Source organism: Coregonus lavaretus, assembly GCF_964263955.1.
Source record: "Coregonus lavaretus genome assembly, chromosome: 31".
Taxonomy (NCBI): Eukaryota; Metazoa; Chordata; class Actinopteri; order Salmoniformes; family Salmonidae; genus Coregonus; species Coregonus lavaretus.
Window position 1 is genome coordinate 35,319,449 of NC_140018.1, and position 26,565 is coordinate 35,346,013.

The 26,565-nt window shown below is 42.2% G+C and overlaps 2 protein-coding genes and 1 long non-coding RNA gene across 3 annotated transcripts; all 3 read left to right on the plus strand.

The window, feature by feature from the left end:
* Positions 1-2,672: 2,672 nt before the first annotated feature.
* LOC311106388 lies at positions 2,673-3,681 on the plus strand. The gene is made up of 4 exons (XR_014610320.1): positions 2,673-3,169; positions 3,273-3,331; positions 3,413-3,502; positions 3,594-3,681. It is a non-coding gene; the product is annotated as an uncharacterized lncRNA (long non-coding RNA).
* Positions 3,682-5,168: 1,487 nt separating this feature from the next.
* LOC311107181 (uncharacterized protein) lies at positions 5,169-8,025 on the plus strand (the record flags this gene model as incomplete). The annotated part of the gene is made up of 7 exons (XM_084149671.1): positions 5,169-5,249; positions 5,358-5,519; positions 5,715-5,814; positions 6,074-6,294; positions 7,003-7,159; positions 7,349-7,572; positions 7,897-8,025. The coding sequence occupies exons 2-7, from the start codon at positions 5,379-5,381 to the stop codon at positions 8,023-8,025; spliced, it is 972 nt and encodes a 323-aa protein (XP_084005797.1). The 5' UTR covers positions 5,169-5,249; positions 5,358-5,378.
* Positions 8,026-9,102: 1,077 nt separating this feature from the next.
* On the plus strand, positions 9,103-24,687 carry LOC311106571 (zona pellucida sperm-binding protein 2-like). The gene is made up of 7 exons (XM_084148951.1): positions 9,103-9,177; positions 9,274-9,371; positions 9,555-9,682; positions 10,117-10,306; positions 15,980-16,121; positions 16,209-16,305; positions 24,612-24,687. The coding sequence occupies exons 2-7, from the start codon at positions 9,289-9,291 to the stop codon at positions 24,617-24,619; spliced, it is 648 nt and encodes a 215-aa protein (XP_084005077.1). The 5' UTR covers positions 9,103-9,177; positions 9,274-9,288; the 3' UTR covers positions 24,620-24,687.
* The last annotated feature ends 1,878 nt before the right edge of the window (positions 24,688-26,565 follow it).

Here is a 26,565-nt window from a genome sequence, read left to right on the forward strand (position 1 = left end):
TTTTGACTTTGTTTTGTTTACCCCATATGTAACTCTGTTGTTGTTTTTAATCGCACTGCTTTGCTTTATCTTGGCCAGGTCGCAGTTGTAAATGAGAACTTGTTCTCAACTGGCTTACCTGGTTAAATAAAGGTGAAATAAAAAATGTAAAATAAATAAATACAAATTTCCATCCATCCGTTACCCCCCAAAGCGTGTTGTGGGCGTTAAAATCCCCACACCATATTCCCTTACTTCTTTCCTGGCCCTCCACCCTCTCCAGCACTTCCATGTCCAATATCTGACACGGATTATAGTAATTCACTACCACTAGCACCCCTCCTCTCAGCCACACCTCCACATACTCCTGTTCAATACCTTTGCCTATCATCTTGTAGGGAATTCCTTGCTTTATGAAAGTGTTACATCCCCCCTCCCCCTATATCTCGGTCCCTACGAACTACTACATATCCCTGTTTGATAAACTCCACATTCGGTTTGAGCCATGTTTCCTGCACACAAATCACAATCAGGCTTAGCTAGCATATCAACAATGAACTGCTTGAATTCCTGCCCATTAGCCAACAGGCTTCGAGCATTCCATTGTAGTACTACCACCATAACTAAGATCCAGTAATAATTGACTCCACCATCGGATGATTGAGGTCATCTCGAACCTCTTCCCATGTCAACCCTGTCATACTCAAATGTCTCCCAGCAGCTTTCACTATTAGTTTAATCCTCTCCGTTTTAGACTCTACTTTATCAGTGCTATTGATAGCTCCTGCTATGAACGTCACCAGCTTTCTCTTTTCTATGTATACCATATCGCTGCCCTTAAATCACAGTTTAAAAAATATATATATACTACGATTAAGTACCTTTGACGAATGGAAAGGACGTCAGAAGATCTTCTTCTAGTTTTAGTTACAGCACAATACAAATTGTCATTACCGCCACCAACGTATACGGGGTGTAATAACAGCCGTGGTTGATTATTTTTGCCTACTCGGAAATTACGATCTGAAACGTTGATTTGAACCTTCTGACCATTATTGGGGATTTATTATTCTCCTAAATTGATGGAATGACTAACTTAGAAAGAATGCATTATTGACTGGGCTAATGCATTCTTGACTGGGCTTTATCCATCTGTAGATTGGATAAATTATATTTACTATAACCAGCAAAGATTTATAAACCACACTTGTGATGCAATAAAGGGATTAGATGAGCAGACAGCGGCAACTATCTTAATGGCAAGGCAGAATAGAATAGCTTTAGATATGCTTTTGGCTGAGAGGGGCGGAGTTTGTGTTCTGTTTGGATCTATGTGCTGTATTTTCATCCTCAAACAATATAGCACCGGACGGGTCAGTGACAAAAGAGCTTCAGGGGAGTAACTACACTGACGAACAAACTGGCTGAGAGATCTGGTATTGATAGCTCCATAAACAGTTGGTTTGATAACATATTTGGTAAATGGAAAACTATTGTTGTAACTATTCTGGGTGAAGTTATAGCCTCTATGGGTATACTTGTTCTTTGTGGATGTTATCTTATTTCCTGTGTCTGAGGTTTGGTGAGAAAGGAGATGGAGAAGGTGATTTCCCAACAGATGGTGAGATATGGCCCAATCCTGGACTCCAACCTAGGAATGGAGGATATGACCTACCAGGCTTGGTGGAGTGACACTAGAGGGTGTCTAAAGGGGGCCAAAATATACTTCTCTGTTTTGTGTTTTATGTTTTAATAGTCTTATGTTTTGTGTTCTATTAATCCTGTGTTTTATGCTTTATTAATCAAGTTAATCATGTGAATGTTTGTCTTTTCTTATGTGATGGTTTGAAGTTCCTTGGTGACTGGTAACAATTTGCAAGTTGGGTGTAGATGGACTGAGGGTTTTACTTTTTTTGTATCATTATGGCCTATTAATAAAAGTGTGATTTTTTGTTTGTATTGTATTATAATGAAGGACTATATGTGTTTTCTTATTTTTTGAATCACACCTTATTAGGTGTGAAAAGGGGGATTATTGGGGATTTATTATTCTCCTAAATTGATGGGATGACTAACTTAGAAAGAATGCATTCTTGACTGGGCTAATGTAGGCTGTGACACCTGGCAAGGCTGTGATTGATGTGAAGAGCTGTTTTAGGGGGTAAAATAAGATAAGGATCGTGTCTTCAAATGCTAGACTATACTGGTTCTTTGTGATCTGTGAGCCTTCCTTGGACGTAGGAATGATGTCTAAGGGAGCTGGCTCTTCTCACTATGATAGGTTGTTATGATAAACTTGTGCCTGGCTGAAGTGTGCAACAAATGGCGCCGAGGAGATGAGACCAACCCCTGAACCAACGGATTGGCTGAGAAAGTTTAAACCACACTCAGTCCTCTACTCTAATTGGCCAGCAGAGAAGTGGGAAATTCCTTCTGTCAGAGTATTTGAGTATTGAATCTGAAACAATGTGTTAGTTGTCTGGGGTGTCCTGCGAGACATCTCAGAGAGCCCGTATATACGAAACATCATATTTACCATTGAAGGTTTTTGCATTAATTAAAATAACTAGTATATCTTAGAAGTTGTGTTGACCTCTTTTGTTCCTAATACCAGATTTGGATTGACGCAATTTCTAACACTATCTAGTGGTCAGGCGGCGCACCACTGTCTGATTCATATTGTGTGATTTCTGATGATTGTTCTCGATTAAACCGACTGATTGGTTCTGTATCGGGTGAGCAGGAATGGCTATAGCCCTCAAACTCAACTCTGGATCTCAAAACCGGTTCCACTGCCTTTCTTCGTTGTTCTCTTCTAATCAGGGACTGATGTAGACCTGGGACACCAGGTGGGTGCAATTAATTATCAGGTAGAACAGAAAACCAGCAGGCTCCAGACCTCGTAGAACAGCGTTTCCCAAACTTGGTGTACGTTTTGGTTTTTGCCCTAACACTAAACAGCTGATTCAAATTATCAAAGCGTGATGATTAGTTTATTATTTGAATCAGCTGTGTAGTGCTAGGGGAAAAACAAACAAAACGTGCACCGCTTGGGGTCCAGAGAACTTAGTCTGGGAAACCCTGTCGTAGGGTAAGAGTTGAATACCCCTGGGTATCGGTCAAATATTAGGTTCTGTAGCTGTGTATTTTATCGAAACAAATCTACAATGGTTTGTTTTTTTGCCTCAGGGTAAGTAGTAACAAGCCTAGACTAGTCTTATGCGATGCAAACATCTGAATTGTGTGTGTTCTTCCTCCTTTAAATCAATCATAATTTTTTGAATGCCTTACAGGTTGTTTTCCCTGTTGATGGTAGCTGTGGGCATACAACCACATCAGACATCTTCTATAAGTATGCAATTTGCACCCGGCATATTCAAGCACTAAACGTTGGACAATATTTGTTTTGATTGACTAACTTTTCCCGTTCCAGATGACCTCAACGCTGAATGCCTGGGTAACGTTATACGTTTGAGTGTGGCTCCTCATTTTGAAGAAGAGTTTGAAGTTGATGCTGTTTTTAGTGAGTTTGACTCTCTTTTATGAATCTTTCCTAATTCATGGATTGATTTTGTTTGTTAACTATTGTTTTCACACCATCTCATCCCTAACAGATAACACGAAAATCATACACCTGACGCCCGGACTTGCTACTCAGTGTGGATTCAGCTTTAAATTCGACCCCATGGGGAATGCCATGTTTTTTTGCTTCTCTTCAAAACTGCTTTTCCCGAAACATGGTAATACTATAAACACTAGTGTTTGCTTGAACTTCAAATTGACATTTTGTTGCAATTTCACTGCAATTGCAACCATTTTATTTAACATTATTTTGACATGGTGTCATGCTGAGACCAAGCTCTCTTTTACAGATGAGCCCTAGAGACACCTCAATATTCACATCAATACAAGAAAAACAGACATTATTCAGTAAAAAGGACCTCAAGCAGCCTTTTGAATTGCTGTAGAGGCACTAATTCATCAAATTTTAGAGCTTTGGAGATTATTCCACAAGTAAGGTGCCAAAAACATTTTAGCAGATTTACTTAACTTTACTTACTCTGGCTATCGACAGGATCTCCGTAGTTAGCCATCCCTGAGACTGGGTCTGGTATCTCCTACCTGTAAGTTAACAGTAAAGTACATCAGAAGTTTATTGAGGAGCACTCTGAAGTCTCATATCAAAACATTGCATTGTTTCTAGAGGGCCAGCCTACTTTCTGATACAGAATGCAGTGATGTGTACTACTGAGCCCATCTCCCATAGTAAAGTGTAGTGTTGCTTCAATACAGTGGCAGCTGCGTTCATAGACAATTTTGCCATAGTCTATAACTGGCATGAATGCCCGAGTGGCGCAGTGGTCTAAGGCACTGCATCGCAGTGCTAGCTGTGCCACTACAGATCCTGGTTCGTATCCAGGCTCTGTCGTAGCCGGCCGCGACCGGGAGACCCATGGGGCGGCGCACAATTGGCCCAGCGTCGTCCAGGGTAGGGGAGGGAATGGCCGGCAGGGATGTAGCTCAGTTGGTAGAGCATGGCATTTGCAACGCCAGGGTTGTGGGTTCGTTTCCCATGGCGGGCCAGTATAAAAAAAAAATGAATGTATGCACTCACTAACTGTAAGTCGCTCTGGATAAGAGCGTCTGCTAAATGACTAAAATGTAAATGAAAGGCTTTTTCTTCATTTTAGGATGATAAGATGTTCAGCTTGGTCATACAGTTTAGGCTGCCAGGAAACCACTTGACTGAAGACCCTGTGTATAGAGTGGGCAAAACTTGTAGCTACACCCGCTGGTCCTCCCGAGAGATTCTGTGCGACCGCAACTACATGGAGGCAAGTGAGCAGAGCATGCCCCAATGGAGATGTTTACAGTCGAGCTTGTCCTAACTGCCTGTATGAATGATCTGTCTAGACCTATAACTCTCCAGTGTTTAATTTAGTCTGCTTCTGTGAAACAAATTAGAGGCCTTGGCTCTTTCTCAACTGTATGTCCTTGATTCTGCTCGCCTTTTCAAACTGCACATAGGACAACTTTAGAGGAGAGGACTCTTGGCCTATTCTCAATGCATTTGAGGAGAGTGGACACAGATTGAGAAATGGCCTTTGACTTGATTTCTTATTGTACGGGAGGGAGAGAATGGTTAGGGAATAATGTCCTTTCTCCCTTAGGTGTCTGTCAGAAGGACTCTTCCAGACATCCAAAACTTCCCTGAGCAGCCCATTGGAGGCCCAAAAGCAAGGAGCGGCGACCTCCGGAGAGGAGCTGAGGTAGCCATATTTCAGTATCTAATTTCACTACAAAAATGTTAGGATGGCGGTGAACAGAATTTGTTTGTTGACAATTTGTTTAATTCATGTTTCCATTTCCTGAGACAGGCTGTTGCTTCAGGATACAAAATGACAGCAGTGGTCTTTAGTCCTAGCAAGAAGGTCATGAAGGTGGATGAGGTCCAAAGGAAGGGCTATGCAATAGCCAACACTCCCACAAGGCTAGTGTTAAGAAGCCCCCATAATGCAGAGGAGACGTACCTCCAGAATGTAAGATGACTTTCTCCACTTCCTCCATGAGCTTCCCCCCCCACCCTGGTTTTATAACTGGGTCATGTTCAGTAGAGCGAACATTTGGAAACAGTGGCCCTACCTGAACTTGACAAAGAACCAACTTTTTTGCAATATATTTTAATACGGTGTGCCCTACTGAACACGGCCCTGGTGTGGTTGCCCCCTGAACAGGTAGCTGGGGTTCCGATGAGGGTGCTCTCAACCTCAACCTTCTTTGCGCAGAAGTGGCTGGTTACTCGAGTAGATGCAACGGCTGTTTGTCCAACACCAGGTTGAGTGTGAAATAATGGAAGAACTTGGGGAGAATTACGATCCTATAAACCAGTTATTAATTGGCTCTAGACAAGACTTTCATTTGTGTTATGTAGTTTATGTCAGTATCTGGGTATTGTTCAGTGGGGTAAATGTTTTGAAATGGGGAGGAACTAACAATTTTTCCAATTGGGGCACATTTGTTTTCAGTTGCAAAATGTTCTGTTACATGTGCACTGGCCTACTGAACATGACCTTGGCTTCTTGTTTCACTGCAGGGGCAGTAGAATTTACCCCAGAAGTGATCACCTGGTACATGCCCAGGCACATAGACCCACTTATCTCCTCTGATGCCTTCACCATGTTGGAGGTCTACATGGGAATTGACGCTAAGAGGCTGGACACTGAGGAAATGGCTGCCAGAAACTACTCGGTTTTAGTCACGGAGGCTCATATTATTGTTGAAATTCCGGTGGGGGCGGTTGGCGGCTATTTCAAGGTCAGCATGGGATGACGAATGTTCTGTTAATTCTAAATCAATCAAATCTTATTTATAAAGCCTTTTTTACGGCAGCAGTTGTCAGTGCTTTGCGGTAACCCTTTTCCCATGAGAGATGGGGAAACTCCTAGAAACATTGTCTTGTGTAAAATGTTTCTTGCGCAAAATTACTAATTGTCTGATTTAATCAGGCTAATACACAATTGGTATATACAGCCTGACACATTGGATTGCAAAATCGTGTAAATGTTCCTTACAAGCCAGAAAGTTGACTAAAATTACATTAAAACGTACTCTACCGTTTGTCATGCGGCCGCTTGAAATTTGAGACAAAATATCCACAGGAAAGTATTGTTTACCCAACTTTTTAGAGCCGGTAGGTTTGCCGCTGAACGCAAGCAACGTTCGGTTACGCTCTGCTATTTACATATTGTGCAAGTATTTACTTTGTGAGTCCGTTGACTGAAAATACAAGCCGACAACATATACCTACCACAAGTCTGGTAAACAATACTTTCCTTTGGATATTTTGTCTTAAATTACGAGAGGCTGAAGGACAAACCACACAGATAACCGGTAGAGTAAGTTTCTAAATTTAATTTAACTTTCTGGCTTATAAGGAACATTTTACATGTTGCACTCAATTGTGTATTACAGCCTGATTTTAATCAGACATTCCTAAATGCATCACTTGTCTCTCCCTTACAGAGCCATATTCAGGATAACCAGTACTTTGTCACTTACACCATTGAGCCCATGCTTGAGTTGTTGTGGATCGAGGAGGTCGCACACGAGGACACCAGATACAAAGTCCTCTTCCCTATCACAACACCTCCGATGGCCAGGCCGCCACAAGTTCGCAACTGTGAGTTTAGTTTAATGGTGCTTTTGGGCCTGCGGGAAGTTGGGACGCCTGGGTCGTTCATTAGGCACAACTGAAGAACATTTATTGAAACGGCGAGGCCTTACCCGGACTTCTCCAATAACAAATGCTCATTTTCGAATTCCATTGTAACTCAATTCAAAATGTTTTCTTTTGTTTGCCACTGAACAGACACGCCCTTAGACGCAGTTCCTGAGCAGGCAGTGTTTGTGTTTGAGTTGGGGACCTTCAACCTTGATGTGGCGCTGCTGAACATCACCTTTCCCACCGTGGTGCTAACTGTTGCAGAGTGCAACGCGAGAGGCTTCAATGTTCAGGAGCAGAGATCCCTGGACAACACCTTGAAGACCTTCAGGATGGAGGTGCCCTTCTCAGACCCGGTGGTCTTTCAGGAGGTGTGTTTCTGTAAAAGCAAAGTCACATGCAGTAATTTGTGCATGCCCTAAAGTGGGTGAACAACAAAATATAAATAATGGAGAGAATGTACCAAAAATACTTTCTATCCCTCATTTACTCAAGTGTTTCCATTATTTTGGCAGAATGCGTTTTCACTTGCCAATAGTGCTTGATTTTATGATAGATCTACAAGTTAGAGGAATGAGGGCAACATTACTTTTTGTAGTATATTGTTTTTAATAGTCCCCATATGTACTTAGTTATCACTTGCTGTTGAATAGAGTTCTGTTATCAATTGACCAATGCTCTTAACTTCACTACAGAAAAGGCCGGAACAAGGTGTCACAACCTTCACTCTACAGCTGATCTACGGCCTGGTCATCTTGCCAGAGTACACCACTTTCTCTCACTCTGCCGTTGTGGATGCTGTACTGCTGGACATTGGTATGTAACTGTGGTCTCTGGACTACGCTAAACTACTCTTGAATGGTTTCCTCTCGTTTAATGATTGATCTGAAAGGAAATTGGCAGTGAAAGCCACATGGTTGACTTAAAAGCCCAACTAGCCATACCGTAGGTTTTTTCCTATGCGTTCTCTTCAAAGACAGTATTAAGCTTTAGAGTATTTGGACCCAGTGTCCTGTTCCTGATTTGCCAGGATCGTGCTCATTTAGTCACACCATAGCAAAACATTTTCAAACGGAGAACAAGGGTTTCTTCTTGGACAAGTTCAAGTAGTACCTCCATGTTTTTTGTGCTTAATGAACACAACCCTGTTTGTCCTTGTAGTGCCACCCTCAGTCACTGGCAACTGTGATCAGGAGAACTTCTACATCACTGTGGACTACAGGAACCAAGAGCCCTTTTTTGTGGTCTTGGTTGGCAAGCGGCTGCTTAGCAATGAGCTTGCTCAACAGTATTTAACAGAAGGTGACGCAAACTTCACCATCACGTTGCCCTTCTCTTCACCGGACGCAGTGTTTGACGTACGATGCTCTCCCAACAACATGTTAACCAAATTGACGCAACTAGCCTCGCTTTACTTACCCTGTATACATACATACTAAATAGACTAATGAACTCTTCCATCGGTTCTCAGTCGGTTCAATCGTCCTCTGTCAGGAGCAGACTGGATGTGGCTCTCTTGAATCCTTACAACAACATGACCCTCAAATACTTTTCCCTGGCTTGCAGCTTCCTCAAAACACTGACTGGTTGGTTCTCAAACAATTAATTTAGATAACTAGTCATATGATATGGCTACCAAACCTGGGTTCCTTCCAATTACTTGCACTAATAGTGCCAGATGGCCATGGTTTGAACTTTGGGTGCTGTTCTATTGTGCTAGGCAAGCTCAATTAAGTGTAAGTATTGGCAATAAACAAATACTATTTGAACCCAGGTCTGATAGCTACCTGTCCTTTGCCCCCCCCCCCCCCCCAAGAGTGTTTCTCTAACGGGACGATGACTGCGCTGGCGGTGAAGGTGGAGACTGCTCCCAGTCTGAACCCCGGTCTGCTGACCCTGCCTGTGGCCCCACCTACAGCGACGACCGCTTCGCCTACTTCCACTTCACTGTTAACTCGTGTGGCACCACCAGGAAGGTAAAATTACTGTATTACCCTGAGGTGATGGGTACTGTATTTACGGACTGTTTGCTTCTGCAGGCTGTAATAAGTCAATGCCCCTCTATTACATAGTTTATCAACAATGTCATGCTGTATGAGAACGAAATCTCCTTGCCAGATGAACTTGAGGTGAAGATTAACTCCAATACTTCTTCAGCGGAAGAATATCAGTAAGTGCATTACACATCACAATTGTAGCTAATAGATTTTTTATAAAGTAATTTTTTTCACCAATTGCTCAATACTTTAACTTTGTATACAGGGCAAATGTGCCTCTTCTACCAGTGTAGGCCTGTGTCCACTCACTGCTTGATGTTTCCCCTATTGACGTTGTCTACCATCCCTCTCTTTAGGTTAAAGATTTCCTGCTACTATGTGGTCAACATCACTCACACATTGGCCTTCCTTACCAGGCTGCACAACGAGCCTTTTGCCGAGACTGGGACCGGTCGACTAATGGTCAGAATGAGACTCGCGCAGGGTAAGCGTGCACAAATTCAGAATTTCAACTTTACCTCTAAATTCTAGTAACTCCTGAAAATTGAATATAATATTGGAGAACTTGGAAGGTCTCCTTTGGTGCATTCATAAACATTGATAAATTGTACAAAACCATTCCCAAAATGTAAGCATTATTGTGGTATGTTACCCTTGCATTCTGATTGGCTTGGTGGAAATGTTTCCAATCCATATTGTGTCCATTTATCCAACCCTCTTAGATCTACAGGTGTGGCTAGGAGTTGATTTGGGAATTCGTCAGCCTCTAGTTGGGATAGCGTTAGCTATAAATGGGTTGTGTTTATTGGGGCACAACAGTATCCCAAAACGAGCATTTCTTAATGGACAAGTTCAGATGGTACCTTCCTGTTTTGTGCCCACTGAACACTATCCCGGTTGTCTCGTTCTGTGTTCCAGATGCCTCCTATAACACGTTCCACCAGGAGGAGGACTATCCATTGGTGAGGTACCTGAAACAGCCTCTGCACTTCGAGGCGGAGCTGACCAGTTCCGCTGACCCCCAGGTAGCGCTGGTGCTTGACCACTGCTGGGCCACCCTCAACGAGGACCGCGACTCCCGACCCAGATGGAATCTCATCATTAATGGGTAACTTGTTGCATTTTGGCCAATTGTTTCACCAAGTTATTCTACACAGGTGTGGTTCCTGAGTTAATTGCTTAATTAAGAACCCATCATGCTTGGCAGGCCATGATTTGAAATAGAGTTCATGACACTTGTAGAATCTATGCCAAGGTGCATTGAAGCTGTTCTGGTTTGTGGTGGCCCAACGCACTAACCTTTTTACGCGTACGATCAAATTCACACGTTTAAACAGCATTGTCTGAAAAGTGTCTTAAGGTTTTGTACTGATGGGGAAATTAAGGTCTACACAACTTTATTCCTCAACTTCACCTTTGCCTATAAAATAAATGCTAACTATCATCCAAGCATCACGGAACACATCCACAGCTAAACTCATTCCACAAACCAGCCTAAATAACAGGTTGCTCTGACCAAAAGTTAGAGACCTAACAGCTAGACTTGTTTACAATGTACCACAATGGTGAGCACAAGGGAGAAATGGAATCTTGTTTAGAAAAGGGATGTTGGGTAAGCTAACAGCTAAATTCTTGGATGGCAGCCGGGTTTGACAAGCAAACTCCCTAATCCCAGAACGCCATTCACTATAAGACTCAAAGGCCGATGGCTGCGCCCATTGCCTGAAATATTAACTTGATTTGGGCACTCTTCAGCATATTACTAATCTTTGATATACTTGTTACGGCGTCTACAAGAACCGGAGCACGTGACTTGACTAGTCGTTTACAGTGTTTAACAAATCACAATGCAAATAGTCATCACCCCAAATACAAGCCTACTGCCTAGCCTAACATAGCACGAAAGCTGAACAGGGTTGCAAGATGATGAAACAATTTGAGGGTTCACTTTTGTGGGAGGATTTCAAGTCCAGGGGGAAGGTATTGTGGAGAGGATGATGCAGGAAATATTACTGAGATGAGATTTATCAATAATTGGGGGTTAAACAATGTTTTTATAAGCTAAATACAAATAAACCCCTGGAAATGGGTGGTCTGATCTGGCAACCCTGCGGTATCATAGTTTACAATCTGATGCCGTGTTCAAATCCACTCATCTCAGACGTCAGTGCATTCAAGACAATTGGCTACTCTGAGATCCCAGTTGTCTTAAACACCATAAGTCAGTTAAGTGAACATCCCTTCACCTCATTTTATGACATCTTTGGTCTGACAGATGCTTACGTGATAACCAGAACGCGTTGGGAGTCGCAAATAGCTTAGCATTAGCTCATAATCAGTACAACCTTCAAAAGTATTTCACACGTGTCATTACAATCTATGCAAGAATCGGCATGCATGATTTGTCACAAGTACTTAAACGTGAATAAAACAGTAAATACATTATACTCCATACATACGGTATGCTACAGTAGAAACGACAACATGCTATACAGAAAATAAGGCACTTTAATAGGAACGCAATGCGGGCACCAGGGGGAAAAGTTTGCGAGTTCTGACTAGCTGTGCAAATGTCTGCACGCTTTATCTGGGGAAGTGCTTGGACTTTCTTCGAAGAGAAGTTTGTCCGGCTCATTAAAGCCTCAAACATAAATAGTCTGCAACAGTGAAATGGGCTACTTATGTGAATTAATGAGGCGACACATTTGAAAATAAAACATAGATAATTAGAAATTGGCAAGTTGAAACAGACTATAGATAATGATCAGGCAGTGTGCCTTGGTTTGAGGGCAGTGCGGGTTAAGTGTCCTGCTTAACAATCACGTTTTGGAACAGTGAGTGCATTCTGACATCACACGCATAAAAAAAAAAACTCACACTGGGGCGACAAAGATATTTGGAACTCGCATGTGAAGGTTAAGACACTTTGGTGTTTCCTTTATTTTGGCAGTTGTATTCCAAATGTTATCCTGTTGGTTTGCTGCAGTTCAGTGTTGTGCCAATCTAACGCACAGTTCAGATGCCGAACTGCTGGTCAGTCGAATAGAAATTAAGGATGGCTGGCACGGTTGAGAGCTTTGCTTGACTTTCTGATTGGTTTCATTGGACTGAATACTACTTGTTGGTTTTGGGTTGAGTTCAGGCATAACAGTGACCTCGTGTTAAAACACAGTATTGCACTAAACCTAAAGGATGACTCACACCTGTGCAGCATGGCACTTAATGTTTGAAACGTGAATAAGATCGGTTTAAAGGCCCCCCCCAGAGGAAGTTGATGCCATTTGCAATGTAATTTCCTGTCCTAGAGGAAATGCATTTTTAATTTCCACCTCGGAAGAATGAAGGCATTTATATAAATAATTGGGTGTGGGAACCTCCACCTGGAGTTGATTAACATGACCAATGCCGCTCAAGTGTAGCTAGCTAGCTATCTTGCTAACCTTATTTAGCTAGCTAATGTTGTCTTTAGCTTTAAATATATTTTTACTACACCGTATTCAAAAGATTAGTGAGCTGGATTTGTCATAAGCATTGATTTAGGGGGAAACTTTGCTACAGATGGAAGCCACTGGCCTTTAACTTCGCCATCTTAGTATCTAGAATTTTGGCATCTTCCATAAATTGGATAACTATTGAAAGATTACTGTATTTCTACGTTGTAATGGAGACTGCAACCTTTGGTAGTTAGGCTGCGGTACAGCAAAGCCAAGTCAGCCTGTGCTCATACTTCTCTCAGGGGAAGTGAAATGATGGGCTACAATGACTTTGCCCATGATTATGCATGCTGCAAAAGACATGCAACTACATTCCTTGAATATTTTTTCACGGGTGCCTTTTCATTATCTGGATACACTTGTGGTTTCCAGCTAATGTTACACTAAGCAGTTTAGTGGTCAAAACATTCATCTGGGTGACAGGGTTTGGAAAATGCTATCACGCAATTATACCATTTTATGAAGTGGGTGTGTATACCAAACATTAGGAACACCTTCCTAATATTGAGTTGTGCCCTCAGAACAGCCTCAATTTATCTGGGCATGGGATGGGGGCCCACAGGGATGGGGGCCCATTCTTGATACACACGGGAAACTGTTGCGTGTGAAACCCAGCAGCTTTGCAGTTCTTGACACAAACCAGTGCGCCTAGCACCTACTACCCTAACCCGTTCAAAGGCACTTAAATATTTTGTCTTGCCCAGTCACAAACACAATCCATGTCTAAAGGCTCAAATCCTTTAACCGGTCTCCTCACCTTCATCTAGTTTGATTTTTGAAGTTGATTTTTAACAAGCGACATCAAAAAGGATTATAGCTTTCACCTGGTCAGTCTGTCATGTTTTGTACAGTCGGTGTATATTTTAATACTGTTAGAAATTGCGTAATTCAAATCTGGTATTGGAATAAGAATCAAGAGATCTTCAATCCAAGCTAAATTTATTATATGCAAAATGTATGTATGTTGGTTCGTATACGGGCTCACTGAAAAACCTCGCAGGGCAGACAGAACTAAATCCATTGTTTACATGTTCTTCCTCAAATACTCTGACAGTTTCCCACCTCTCTGCTGGCCAATTAGAGTAGAGACTTGAGCGTGGTTTAGACTTACTCAGCCAATCCGTTGATGCACCCCTGTTGCCAGGCATAAGTCCATATCATAACAACCTGTCATAGTGAGAAGAGCCAGCCCCCTTAGACACCATTCCTACGTCCAAGGAAGGTTCACAGATCACAAAGAACCAGTATATTCCAGTATCTGGAGACACAAATCCCTATCTCATTTTACCCCCTAAAACAGCTCTTCACATCAATCACAGCTTGCCAGGTGTCACAACCTACATTAGCACAGTCCAGAATGCATTCTTTCTTAGTTAGTCATCCCATCAATTATGAAAATAATAAATCTCTCACAATACGGACTAGCTCAAATTTAGTGAATTGATATTCAATGGATTATAAACCGTGGCGGTGCAAAAAACTACATTTGCACCCTCTATTTTAATTTGCTCCATTCCTCAGGCGGCCAAGTGGACACGAGGCTGTTTGGCTCATCTGTCACGGGAATAACTTTGCAGCTGTTTCTGATTTAGATAAACAATGTCATGCTGGTGGGTGGTAACATTCAAATAAAACCCAGCCCTAAAATAGAAAAACGGGCAAATGTTTTGTATATCATAGGAAAAGGCACCACATTTGCACGAAGTGGGCAGTTCGGATTTAACACTTCAAGTGCAAATATATCATACATTGACAAACAATTACTTGACTTAAATTGTTGTGCAACATGAGAAAGCTCTGGCCATCGTCTTTCAGCTCGACAGTGGATTTCTACTGGTGTGGGTGTTTTAATGTCTCGGTTAACGTAACATGTCTTCAGATTTCACAAATCCTTTTTGCTAATATCTGGCAGTTGAACAGTACATTTAATGTCACAAAGATGCAAATCAAACATCTATGACAAATAAAAAGTAGGCGTAAACTGTCAATGCATAGGCTATTTTTAATTTACTTCGGTGTGTAATAGTCGAGCCACTCCCCTCAAGTCCTCCACGTGCGTATCTGAGGCCATGATTGTGCATCTGTTGGTGTGGCAGCCAAGCAACTTTTTGCTTGATATTTATTTTATGTGTATATGTCAACTTTTCTGACGGTGGAAGAACTGCTCTGGCGCACTGCATGAAATTATTAATTAAAATGAAGTACTTATTTTGGTGATGCCTACTGTATATTCGGCACCGTTGGTTAAACCACATTTCATGAGCCATGCGGTCAATTAATCAATATTCAGACTAAAGGGTGCCTATAATGGTAATTAGCTGCATTTTGAGAATATGACAATATAGTCTGAACATGTGGGAAACAGTCTAGAAGAACCTGGATCATTTAGAATTTTAAGAACAATTTTGAGGGACATTGCACTATACACCACATAAATGCATTTTGGTCAAAGTTATTGAATATTCATGTTGGACATACAAAGTACAGTTTGAAATTTGACAGTCCTCATTTTAACAATGCTTACCTATCTATAAAAGCCATTGAAGTAGATCTAAAGTAATTTATGTTGAGTAAAAATGCTATGCAAATTGCCATTCTAATATGGCATTGCTAGTTTTTATTATTATTATTATTATTTTATTTTTATTTTTTTGGTCCTCTGTAGCTCAGCTGGTAGAGCACGGCGCTTGTAACGCCAAGGTAGTGGGTTCGATCCCCGGGACCATCCATACACAAATGTATGCACGCATGACTGTAAGTCGCTTTGGATAAAAGCGTCTGCTAAATGGCATATATAGTTTGACGAAATGATTTATTTATATATGAAGGGCTTTGAGTAAGTAATAGGAATTTAATTTGAATTTTTTTCAAAAAGGCTGAGTTCACACAGGCAGCCCAACTCCATTTTTTTACTACATCAGATTTTTCTAGAGCTGATCTGATGGGCCAAAAGACCAATTGGTGAAAAATAAAATCAGAATTGGGCTGCCTGTCTAAACACAGCTGAAGTCTGTTAAAGGGATAAGTGTTGTTTTGGGCAGCGCATTTATTTAAATCTAAAATAGTTCCATCCACATGTATACGGTAGATCTCATAACAAGGGGACATAATGGACAATGTTTATTGTCAACATCTTGACACGGCCAGATAGAGCCAGCCTGATCAGGCTGTTTTCTGAAGAGCGGACAGAAAAATAAAACCAACACACCACCATAAGACTTCGTACACAAGGGGGTTGTGGTTAAAGCGTTTCTTGTTCCTAACATGGTCCCTTTGTACACTGGCAGCTGTGCAAACCCGGAGGATCCGTACCTTGTGGTCTTCCACCCGGTGGTAGCTGACGCCAGGGTCCACTTCCCCTCTCACGTCAAACGCTTTGAGGTCCAGATGTTCTCCTTCACCAAGGAGGCAGATGACCCGAGTGGACGGGTAACAAAGTTCACAGACTCTTTTATTGGTTAATGTTTGAGTGGCAATCATCCCTTTTTGACACGTTCAAATCTATTTGATTCCTAGGTCTTTGTCCATTGTGATGTGGCCATCTGTGATGCCAGTAGTCCCTCTGGCGGCCCCTGTAGTGGACAATGTGTGACTCAGGACAACCCGAAAAGAGGTATGGCATGTTTAAAAAAAAAAAAAATGATTTTCAGACACTGTCAAACCTAGACCCATAACTGAACTAATAGGTTTTCTCTCAACAGGTCAAAGACATGTCAAAGACCTATTTGAGGAGCATAATTTAAATATTTCTTCTGGATACATTCTTTGGGTGTAGTGTTTTATTCCAACATGTCAAATAAAGTGTTCTATATAACAATTCAGTTTGCTTTACTTGCATGTCAAAATAACTCCTGACTTGGCAACAAACTAGAGGCATGTGATCAGAAATGTTCTCATTGATCATAACCATTGGAGCTACCTTAATTGTATGTTTTATTTGTGTTTAACACCAAGGCTTGTCATCTGACGTGTATCAATCAACCCTTTTGTAAGCATGAAACTGTAAACTCAGAACCATCCACCTGAGTTAAGTAATCAGATGTAAGTGTTGCGCACCAATTTCCCATCTAGGACAAAGTAACTACTACCAGAGAAACAATTGGTATCAAAACAAAAGCTTTACAATGTCCTGTAGGAAGAACTGACTCAATGTTATAGCAGATGGTTTGCCGAAGTGAGGCCAGCATGGCAGTGATACTGAGCTGCAGGTCCATGGACAGGGCTGTGGTTGGATGCAGGCCCCAGGGAGTGCAGCAGTGTTGGTCATTGTCAACTGAAATTAAAACTTTCCTTGATACTTCCCACTAGCTTGGTTTCCATCCAATTGATGTTTCCATGAGACTATAAAAAAAAAAAAAGCTAAGAACATATGTGCATCTTCCCACCAGTGGTGTTGGCACCAAACTGACTAGTTGATAAAACCACTGCATGATGACTTGGTGCACACAATGTATTTTTTTCACTTAGTTTATTCGGTACATGAGAACTTAAAGTTCAATGTGTTCAACTACCAATAGTTCTGTCAACTGTTGCGTTTAAATAGCAAATGTGCCTATGGTCTTGGCACCTGTGCTCTAGCAAACAGCTGGCAGATGCTGTGCAGGTTGTCTAGTCTACATGAGATTATGGGTAAGAGTGAGAATATTTGTACTTTCCACATCGATCATATTAATACCCTCGATAATTTATTGGAAAGCAGCATCAAGCTCATCAGTGCACATCCACCACCCTGTGAAGTTCCTAAATTAATCTGTAGCCTAATAAACTGCATTGCTTCCCGAGTCACTACACACCATATCATGTTACTTTAATGTGGTGGTTATATCAATATTTGCTCGTAAAGGCGTTTCCACCACAATTTCTTGCTTAATTAATTTTACCGTCAAAAGGGTCTCACATGTCGAACGATAATTGTCTGCATTTAAAAAATGGTACCAAATTATACAATGGATAAATGTGGTTACTGAGAAATTTGGAATTTTAGTTTACTTCCTGAAATGGAATTGATGTAATTAGTCCTGTGCCATTTATTTTATACTAAGAATATAATAGAATTTAGCTGAATAAAAGAGATGCGCACTTTCTCTGAAGTTGGACCTAAGTGAATTTTAAACAGATCCTATACGCTAGATTTAGTTATTTGGCAACTTTTAGTTGAATTATAAATCTTAAATCAAAACATATGGGCTGCATGATGTGACTAGGTTATGGATTTGAGTGTCACAAAAAAAATAATGCGCTGTTCCTTCACATTTGGAAAATAAAATGTATGGGGTGTGAGAACTGCTAACTACTCATAACTTGCAGATTGACACGTCAACCAGGATCAAGGGGCAGGTCAATTTGTTGCTGTATTAAATGGAGTGGTTTCTCCTAGGCAATTAGTAGAGGGAGGTGTGCTCTGCATATTTTCTGGGTGATCTTTAAATATTGACTGGCTTTCAGCAAGCTGCCCACTCAAGAAAAAAACATTAACTGTAACCGGTGCCTGCAACCTGGTTCTGGTTGTCAGTCAACCTACCAGGGTACTTACAAAATGAAATCATGTATTGATCACATCTTTACTAATGCTGTAGAAATTTGCTTTTAAGCAGTATCCAAATCCATAGGATGTAGTGATCACAATATAGTAGCCATATCTAGGAAAAGCAAAGTTCCAAAGGCTGGGCCTAATATAGTGTAGGAGGTCATACAATAAGTTTGGTAGTGATTCTTATGTTGATGTAAATAATATTTGCTGGTCTGTGGTGTGTAATGAGGCGCAACCAGACGCTGGACTTGACACTTATGAAATTGCTTATTCCAGTAACTAACAAGAATGCACCCATGTAAGAAAATGACTGTAGAACTGTTAAATCCCCTTGGATTGATGAGGAATTCAATTATATGGTTAAGAGGGATGAGGCAAAATGCATGGCAAATAAGTCTGGCAGCCCAACCGATTGGCAAACGTACTGCAAATTGAGATGTGACTAAACTAAATAAAGAAATGAGATAAAGAATGATCTTAAAAAGCTTTAGAGCACCTTAAATGAAATGTTGGGGGGAAAAAAGGCAAGCTCTGCTCCATTCATTGAATCAGATGGCTAATTCATCACAAACCACTTGCCAACTACTTTTTTTTTTTTTGGCAAGATTCGAAAATATAGGTATGACATGCCAGCAACCAACGCTGACACCACATCAAGTATATCTGACCAAATTATGAAAGACAAGCATTGTTGTTTTTGAAATCTGTTAAGTGAGTGTGGAAGAGGTGAGAAAATGGTCTATCAACAATGACAAGCCACCGGAGTCTGACAACCTGTATGGAAAATTACTGAGGATAATAGTGGACGATATTGCCACTCCTATTTGCCATATTTTCAATTTAAGCCTATTAGAAAGTGTGTGCCCTCAGGCCTCGAGGGAAGCAAAAGTAATTCAGCTACCCAAGAATAGTAAAGCCCCCTTTACTGGCTCAAGTAGCCGACCAATAAGCCTGTTACCAACCCTTCTGGAAAAAATGGCGTTTGACCAGATACAATGCTATTATACAGTAAACAAATTGACAAGACTTTCAGCACGCTTATAGGAAAGGACATTCAACAAGCACAGCACTTACACAAATGACTGATTGGCTGAGAGAAATGTATAAGATTGTGGGGACTGTTTTGTTAGACTTCAGTGCGGCTTTTGATGTTATCGATCATAGTCTGCTGCTGGAAAAACTTGTGTTATGGCTTTACACCACTTGCTATGTTGTGGATAGGAGTTACCTGTCTAACAGAACAGAGGGTGTTCTTTAATGGAAGCCTCCAACATAATCCAGGTAGAATCAGGAATTCCCCAGCGCAGCTGTTTAGGCCCCTTCAATCTTTACTAACGACATGCCACTGAGTAAAGCCAGTATGTACAGTGCCTTGCAAAAGTATTCATCCCCCTTGGTGTTTTTTCTATTTTGTTGCATTACAACTAGTCATTTAAATTGATTTTTATTTGGATTTCATGTAATGGACATACACAAAATAGTCCAACTTGGTGAGGTGAAATTAAAATAACTTGTTTCAAAAAATTCGAAAAAATAAATAAAAGTGGTGCGTATATATTTATTCACCCCATTTGCTATGAAGTCCCTAAATAAGATCTGGTGCAACCAATTACCTTCAGAAGTCACATAATTAGTAAGATTGCACACAGGTGGACTTTAAGTGTCACATGATCTCAGAGTATATACACTGCTCAAAAAAATAAAGGGAACACTTAAATAACACAATGTAACTCCAAGTCAATCACACTTCTGTGAAATCAAACTGTCCACTTAGGAAGCAACACTGATTGACAATACATTTCACATGCTATTGTGCAAATGGAATAGACAACAGGTGGAAATTATAGGTAATTAGCAAGACACCCCCAATAAAGGACTGGTTTTGCAGTTGGTGACCACAGACCACTTCTCAGTTCCTATGCTTCCTGGCTGATGTTTTGGTCACTTTTGAATGCTGGCGGTGCTTTCACTCGTGGTAGCATGAGACGGAGTCTACAACCCACACAAGTGGCTCAGGTAGTGCAGCTCATCCAGGATGGCACATCAATGCGAGCTGTGGGAAGAAGGTTTGCTGTGTCTGTCAGCGTAGTGTCCAGAGCATGGAGGCGCTACCAGGAGACAGGCCAGTACATCAGGAGACGTGGAGGAGGCCGTAGGAGGGCAACAACCCGGCAGCAGGACTGCTACCTCCGCCTTTGTGCAAGGAGGAGCAGGTGGAGCACTGCCAGAGCCCTGCAAAATGACCTCCAGCAGGCCACAAATGTGCATGTGTCTGCTCAAACGGTCAGAAACAGACTCCATGAGGGTGGTATGAGGGCCCGACGTCCACAGGTGGGGGTTGTGCTTACAGCCCAACACCGTGCAGGACATTTGGCATTTGCCAGAGAACACCAAGATTGGCAAATTCGCCACTGGCGCCCTGTGCCCTTCACAGATGAAAGCAGGTTCACACTGAGCACGTGACAGATGTGACAGAGTCTGGAGACGCCGTGGAGAACATTCTGCTGCCTGCAACATCCTCCAGCATGACCGGTTTGGCGGTGGGTCAGTCATGGTGTGGGGTGGCATTTCTTTGGGGGGCCGCACAGCCCTCCATGTGCTCGCCAGAGGTAGCCTGACTGCCATTAGGTACCGAGATGAGATCCTCAGACCCCTTGTGAGACCATATGCTGGTGCGGTTGGCCCTGGGTTCCTCCTAATGCAGGACAATGCTAGACCTCATGTGGCTGGAGTGTGTCAGCAGTTCCTGCAAGAGGAAGGCATTGATGCTATGGACTGGCCCGCCCGTTCCCCAGACCTGAATCCAATTGAGCACATCTGGCACATCATGTCTCGCTCCATCCAACAATGCCACGTTGCACCACAGACTGTCCAGGAGTTGGCGGATGCTTTAGTCCAGGTCTGGGAGGAGATCACTCAGGAGACCATCCGCCACCTCATCAGGAGCATGCCCAGGCGTTGTAGGGAGGTCATACAGGCACGTGGAGGCCACACACACTACTGAGCCTCATTTTGACTTGTTTTAAGGACATTACATCAAAGTTGGATCAGCCTGTAGTGTGATTTTCCACTTTTAATTTTGAGGGTGACTCCAAATCCAGACCTCCATGGGTTGATACATTTGATTTCCATTGATTATTTTTGTGTGATTTTGTTGTCAGCACATTCAACTATGTAAATAAAAAAGTATTTAATAAGATTATTTCATTCATTCAGATCTAGGATGTGTTATTTTAGTGTTCCCTTTAATTTTTTGAGCAGTGTATATATACACACCTGTTCTGAAAGGCCCCAGAGTCTGCAACACCACTAAGCAAGCGGCAAACAGGTCAGGAACAAAGTTGTGGAGAAGTACAGATCAGGGTTGGGTTATAAAAAAAATATCTGAAACTTTGAACATCCCACGGAGGACCATTAAATCCATTATTATAAAAGGGAAAGAATATGGCACCACAACAAACCTGCCAAGAGAGGGCCGCCCACCAAAACTCATGGACCAGGCAAGGAGGGCATTAAGCAGAAAGGCAACAGAGACCAAAGATAACCCTGAAGGAGCTGTAAAGCTCCACAGCGGACATTGGAGTATCTGTCCATAGGACCACTTTAAGCCGTACACTCCACAGAGCTGGGCTTTACGGAAGAGTGGCCAGAAATATCCATTGATTTAAAGAAAAAAAGAAACAAACATGTTTGGTGTTCGCCAAAAGGCATGTGGGAGACTCCCCAAACATATGGAAGAAGGTACTCTGGTCAGATGAGTCTAAAATTGAGCTTTTTGGCCATCAAGGAAAACGCTATGTCTGGCGCAAACCCAACACCTCTCATCACCCCAAGAACACCATCCCCACAGTGAAGCATGGTGGTGGCAGCATCATGCTGTGGGGATGTTTTTCATTGGCAGGGACTGGGAAACTGGTCAAAATTGAAGGAATGGCGCTAAATACAGGGAAATTCTTGAGGGAAACCTGTTTTAGTCTTCCAGAGATTTGAGACTGGGACGGAGGTTCACCTTCCAGCAGGACAATGACCTTAAGCATACTGCTAAAGCAACACTTGAGTGGTTTAAGGGGAAACATTTAAATGTCTTGGAATGGCATAGTCAAAGCCCAGACCTCAATCCAATTAAGAATCTGTGGTATGACTTAGATTGCTGTACACCAGCGGAACCCATCCAACTTGAAGGAGCTGGAGCAGTTTTGCCTTGAAGAATGGGCAAAAATCCCAGTGGCTAGATGAGACTAGATGAGACTTGCAGGTGTAATTGCTGCAAAAGGTGGCTCTAATAACGTATTGACTTTGGGGGGGGGGGGGGGTGAATAGTTATGCACGCTCAAGTTTTCAGTTTTTGTCTTATTTCTTGTTTGTTTCACAATAACAAATATTTTGCATCTTCAAAGTGGTAGGCATGTTGTGTAAATCAAATGATACAAACCCCCAAAATATCAATTTTAATTCCAGGTTGTAAGGCAACAAAATAGGAAAAATGCCAAGGGGGGTGAATAATTTCGCAAGCCACTGTATGTATGCGGATGACTGCACACTATACACGTCAGCTACTACAGCGACTGAAATAACTGCAACACTTAACAAAGAGCTGCAGTTAGTTTCAGAATGGGTGGCAAGGAATAAGTTAGTCCAAAATATTTCTGAAACTAAAAGCATTGTATTTGGGACAAATCATTCACTAAACCTCCACTAAATCTCATAATGAATGTGGAAATTGAGCAAGTTGAGGTGACTAAACTGCTTTAAGTAATCCTGGATTGTAGACTGACATAATCAAAACATATTGATACAACAGTATCTAAAATGGGGAGAAGTCTGTCCATAATAAAGCGCAGCTCTGCCTTCTGAACAACACTATCAACAAGGCAGGTCCTACAGGCCCTAGGTTTGTCGCACCTGGGCTACTGTTCAGTAGTGTGGTCAGGTGCCACAAAGAGGGACTTAGGAAAATTACAATTGGCTCAGAACAGGGCAGCACGACCCTTAAAAGTACACGGGGAGCTAACATTAATGATATGCATGTCAATCTCTCATGGCTCAAAGTGGAAGAGAGATTGACTTCATCACTGCTTGTTTTTGTAAGAAGTGTTGACAAGCTGAATGTACCGAGGTGTCTGTTTTAAGCTACTACCACACAGCTCGGACACCCATGCATACCCCACAAGACATGCCACCAGAGGTCTCTTCACAATTCCCAAGCCCAGAACAGACTATGGGAGGTGTACAGTACTACGTAGAGCCATGACTACATGGAACTCTATTCCACATCAGATTCCTGATGCAAGCAATGGAAACAGATTTTAAAAACAGGTAAAAATACACCTTATGGAACAACGGGGACTGTAAACAGACACACACAAAAGGTACAGACATGCATATGCACACAAGCAATAGCACACGCACTCTACACACACGTACACTACCGGTCAAAAGTTTTAGAACACCTACTCATTCAAGGATTTTTGTTTAATTTTACTATTTTCTACATTGTAGAATAATAGTGAAGACAAACTATGAAATAACACATATGGAGTCATGTAGTTTAAAATAGTGTTAAACAATTCAAAATATATTTTGAGGTTCTTCAAATAGCCACCCTTTGCCTTGATGGCAGCTTTGCTGGCAGTGATGGAATGCATTTCCATTAACAGCCTTATGTTAATTTGTGGAATATCTATCCTTCTTAATGCGTTTGAGCCAATCAGTTGTGTTGTGACAAGGTAGGGGGGGTATACAGAAGATAGCCCAATTTGGTAAAAGACCAAGTCAATATTATGGCAAGAACAGCTCAAATAAGCAAAGGGAAACGACAGTCCATCATTACTTTAAGACATGAAGGTCAGTCAATATGGAACATTTCAAGAGCTTTGAAAGTTTCTTCAAGTGCTGGCAAAAACCAGCAAGCGCTATGATGAAACTGGTTCTCATGAGGACCGCCACAGGAAATGAGGACCCAGATTTACCTCTGCTGCAGAGGATAAGTTCATTAGTTACCAGCCTCAGAAATTGCAGCCCAAATAAATGCTTCACAGAGTTCAAGTAACAGACACATCTCAACATCAACTGTTCAGAGGAGACTGTGTGAATCAGGCCTTCATGGTCGAATTGCTGCAAAGAAACCACTACTAAAGGACACCAATAAGCAGAAGAGACTTGCTTGGGCCAAGAAACACGAGCAATGGACATTAGACCGGTGGAAATTTCTCCAAATTTGAGATTTTTTGTTCCAACCGCCATGTCTTGGTGAGACAGTGTGTGTGAATCTCCACGTGTATTTCCCACCGTAAAGCATGGAGGAGGTGTTATGGTGTGGGGGTGATTTGCTGGGATATGCCATCCCATCTGGTTTGCACTTAGTGAGACCATCATTTGTTTTTCAACAGGACAATGACCCAACACACCTCCAGGCTGTGTAAGGTCTATTTTACCAAGAAGGAGAGTGATGGAGTGCTGCATCAGATGACCTGGCCTCCACAATCCCCCAACCTCAACAGAATTGAGATGGTTTGGGAAGAGTCGACTGCAGAGTGAAGGAAAAGCAGCCAACAAGTGCTCAGCATATGTGGGAATACCTTCAAGACTGTTGGAAAAGCATTCCAGGTGAAGCTGGTTGAGAGAATGCCATGAGTGTGCAAAGCTGTCATCAATGTAAAGGGTGGCTATTTGAAGAATCTCAAATATAAAATATATTTGGATTTGTTTAACACTTTTTTGGTTACTACATGATTCCATATGTGTTATTTCATATTTGTAATGTCTTCACTATTAGGAAGAAGAAGGATGAGTACAACCCCAAGAACACCATCCCAACCGTGAAGCATGGAGGTGGAAACATAATTCTTTGGGGATGCTTTTCTGCAAAGGGGACAGGACGACTGCACCGTATTGAGGGGAGGATGGATGGGGCCATGTATTGCGAGATCTTGGCCAACAACCTCCTTCCCTCAGTAAGAGCATTGGAGATGGGTCGTGGCTGGGTCTTCCAGCATGACAACGACCCGAAACAACACACAGCCAGGGCAACTAAGGAGTGGCTCCGTAAGAAGCATCTCAAGGTCCTGGAGTGGCCTAGCCAGTCTCCAGACCTGAACCCAATAGAAAATCTTTGGAGGGAGATGAAAGTCTGTATTGTCCAGCGACAGCCCCGAAACCTGAAGGATCTGGAGAAGGTCTGTATGGAGGAGTGGGCCAAAATCCCTGCTGCAGTGTGTGCAAACCTGGTCAAGACTTACAGGAAACGTATGATCTCTGTAATTGCAAACAATATTTGGTACAGAAACCTTTAAGTTCTGCTTTTCTGATGTATCAAATACTTATGTCATGCCATAAAATGCAAATTAATTACTTTAAAATCATACATTGTGATTTTCTGGATTTTTGTTTTAACTTCCGTCTCTCACAGTTGAAGTGTACCTTTGATAAAAAAATTACAGACCTCTACATGCTTTGTAAGTAGGAAAACCTGCAAAATTGGCAGTGTATCAAATACTTGTTCTCCCCACTGTACATATGATGTTAAAGCTATTGGCCGATAGCTTGTTGGCTTCGTTGGATCCTTCCCGGGCTTCCGGATTGGTACCACTACTGCCTCCTTCCAACTGCCTGGTAGTTCCCCTCCTCCCACACTCTATTGTACGACACCAATACCTTATCCAGTGCCTCATCACTAAGATCGGCCAACATAACATAGCACACCTCATCTTTCCCAGGTGAAGTTAACCCACCCTTACCTATTGCTCTTTTCACCTCAGCCCTGGTAAATGGTGCATTCAACGCATAATTTACATCCTCCCTCCTTTCCAGCACTCCAGGATGCTCATCTCTTGTGTTCTCTTTCCCCCTCTGCCCCTCCTTTGACAGATTTGCAGAGCTATGCACTTGGACAAATGCTTTGGCCATCATCTCTGCTTTCTCCTCATCTGTTACTGCCACATCCTCCCCACTCATCAACACTGGATAATCCCATTCATCCTCTTAATCATCCCCCACACTTCTCCCACAGGTGTCGCCCTTCCAATGGTGTCACAGAACCGATGCCAACATGACCTCTTTGCCTGATGGATAGATCTCCTCACCAGGGCCTGGGCCTGCTTATACTGAATCAGATGTTGGAAGTTATGCGTCCTTTTCAGTATTCTAAATGCACTGTTCCTAATCCTCACCATTGCCCCACATTCCTCCGTCCACCATGGGACTGCTTTCCTCCTCCTCCTCCTCCCTGAACTCTTAGGTATAGCATCAGTAGCTGCCCCCACTAACGCTGTTCTCACCCAGTTATTCATACTATCTACATCCCCTCTCATATCCACCTGAGCCATCACCTGCTCACTCAGCTCC

Coding starts and splice junctions, on each gene's coding strand:
- LOC311106571 (XM_084148951.1), top strand. CDS start 9,289: ATGCTGTATGAGAACGAAATCTCCTTGCCAGATGAACTTGAGGTGAAG. Junction 9,372..9,554: donor TCTTCAGCGGAAGAATATCA/GTAAGTGCATTA, acceptor CCCTCTCTTTAG/GTTAAAGATTTCCTGCTACT. Junction 16,122..16,208: donor CAGATGACCCGAGTGGACGG/GTAACAAAGTTC, acceptor TTTGATTCCTAG/GTCTTTGTCCATTGTGATGT.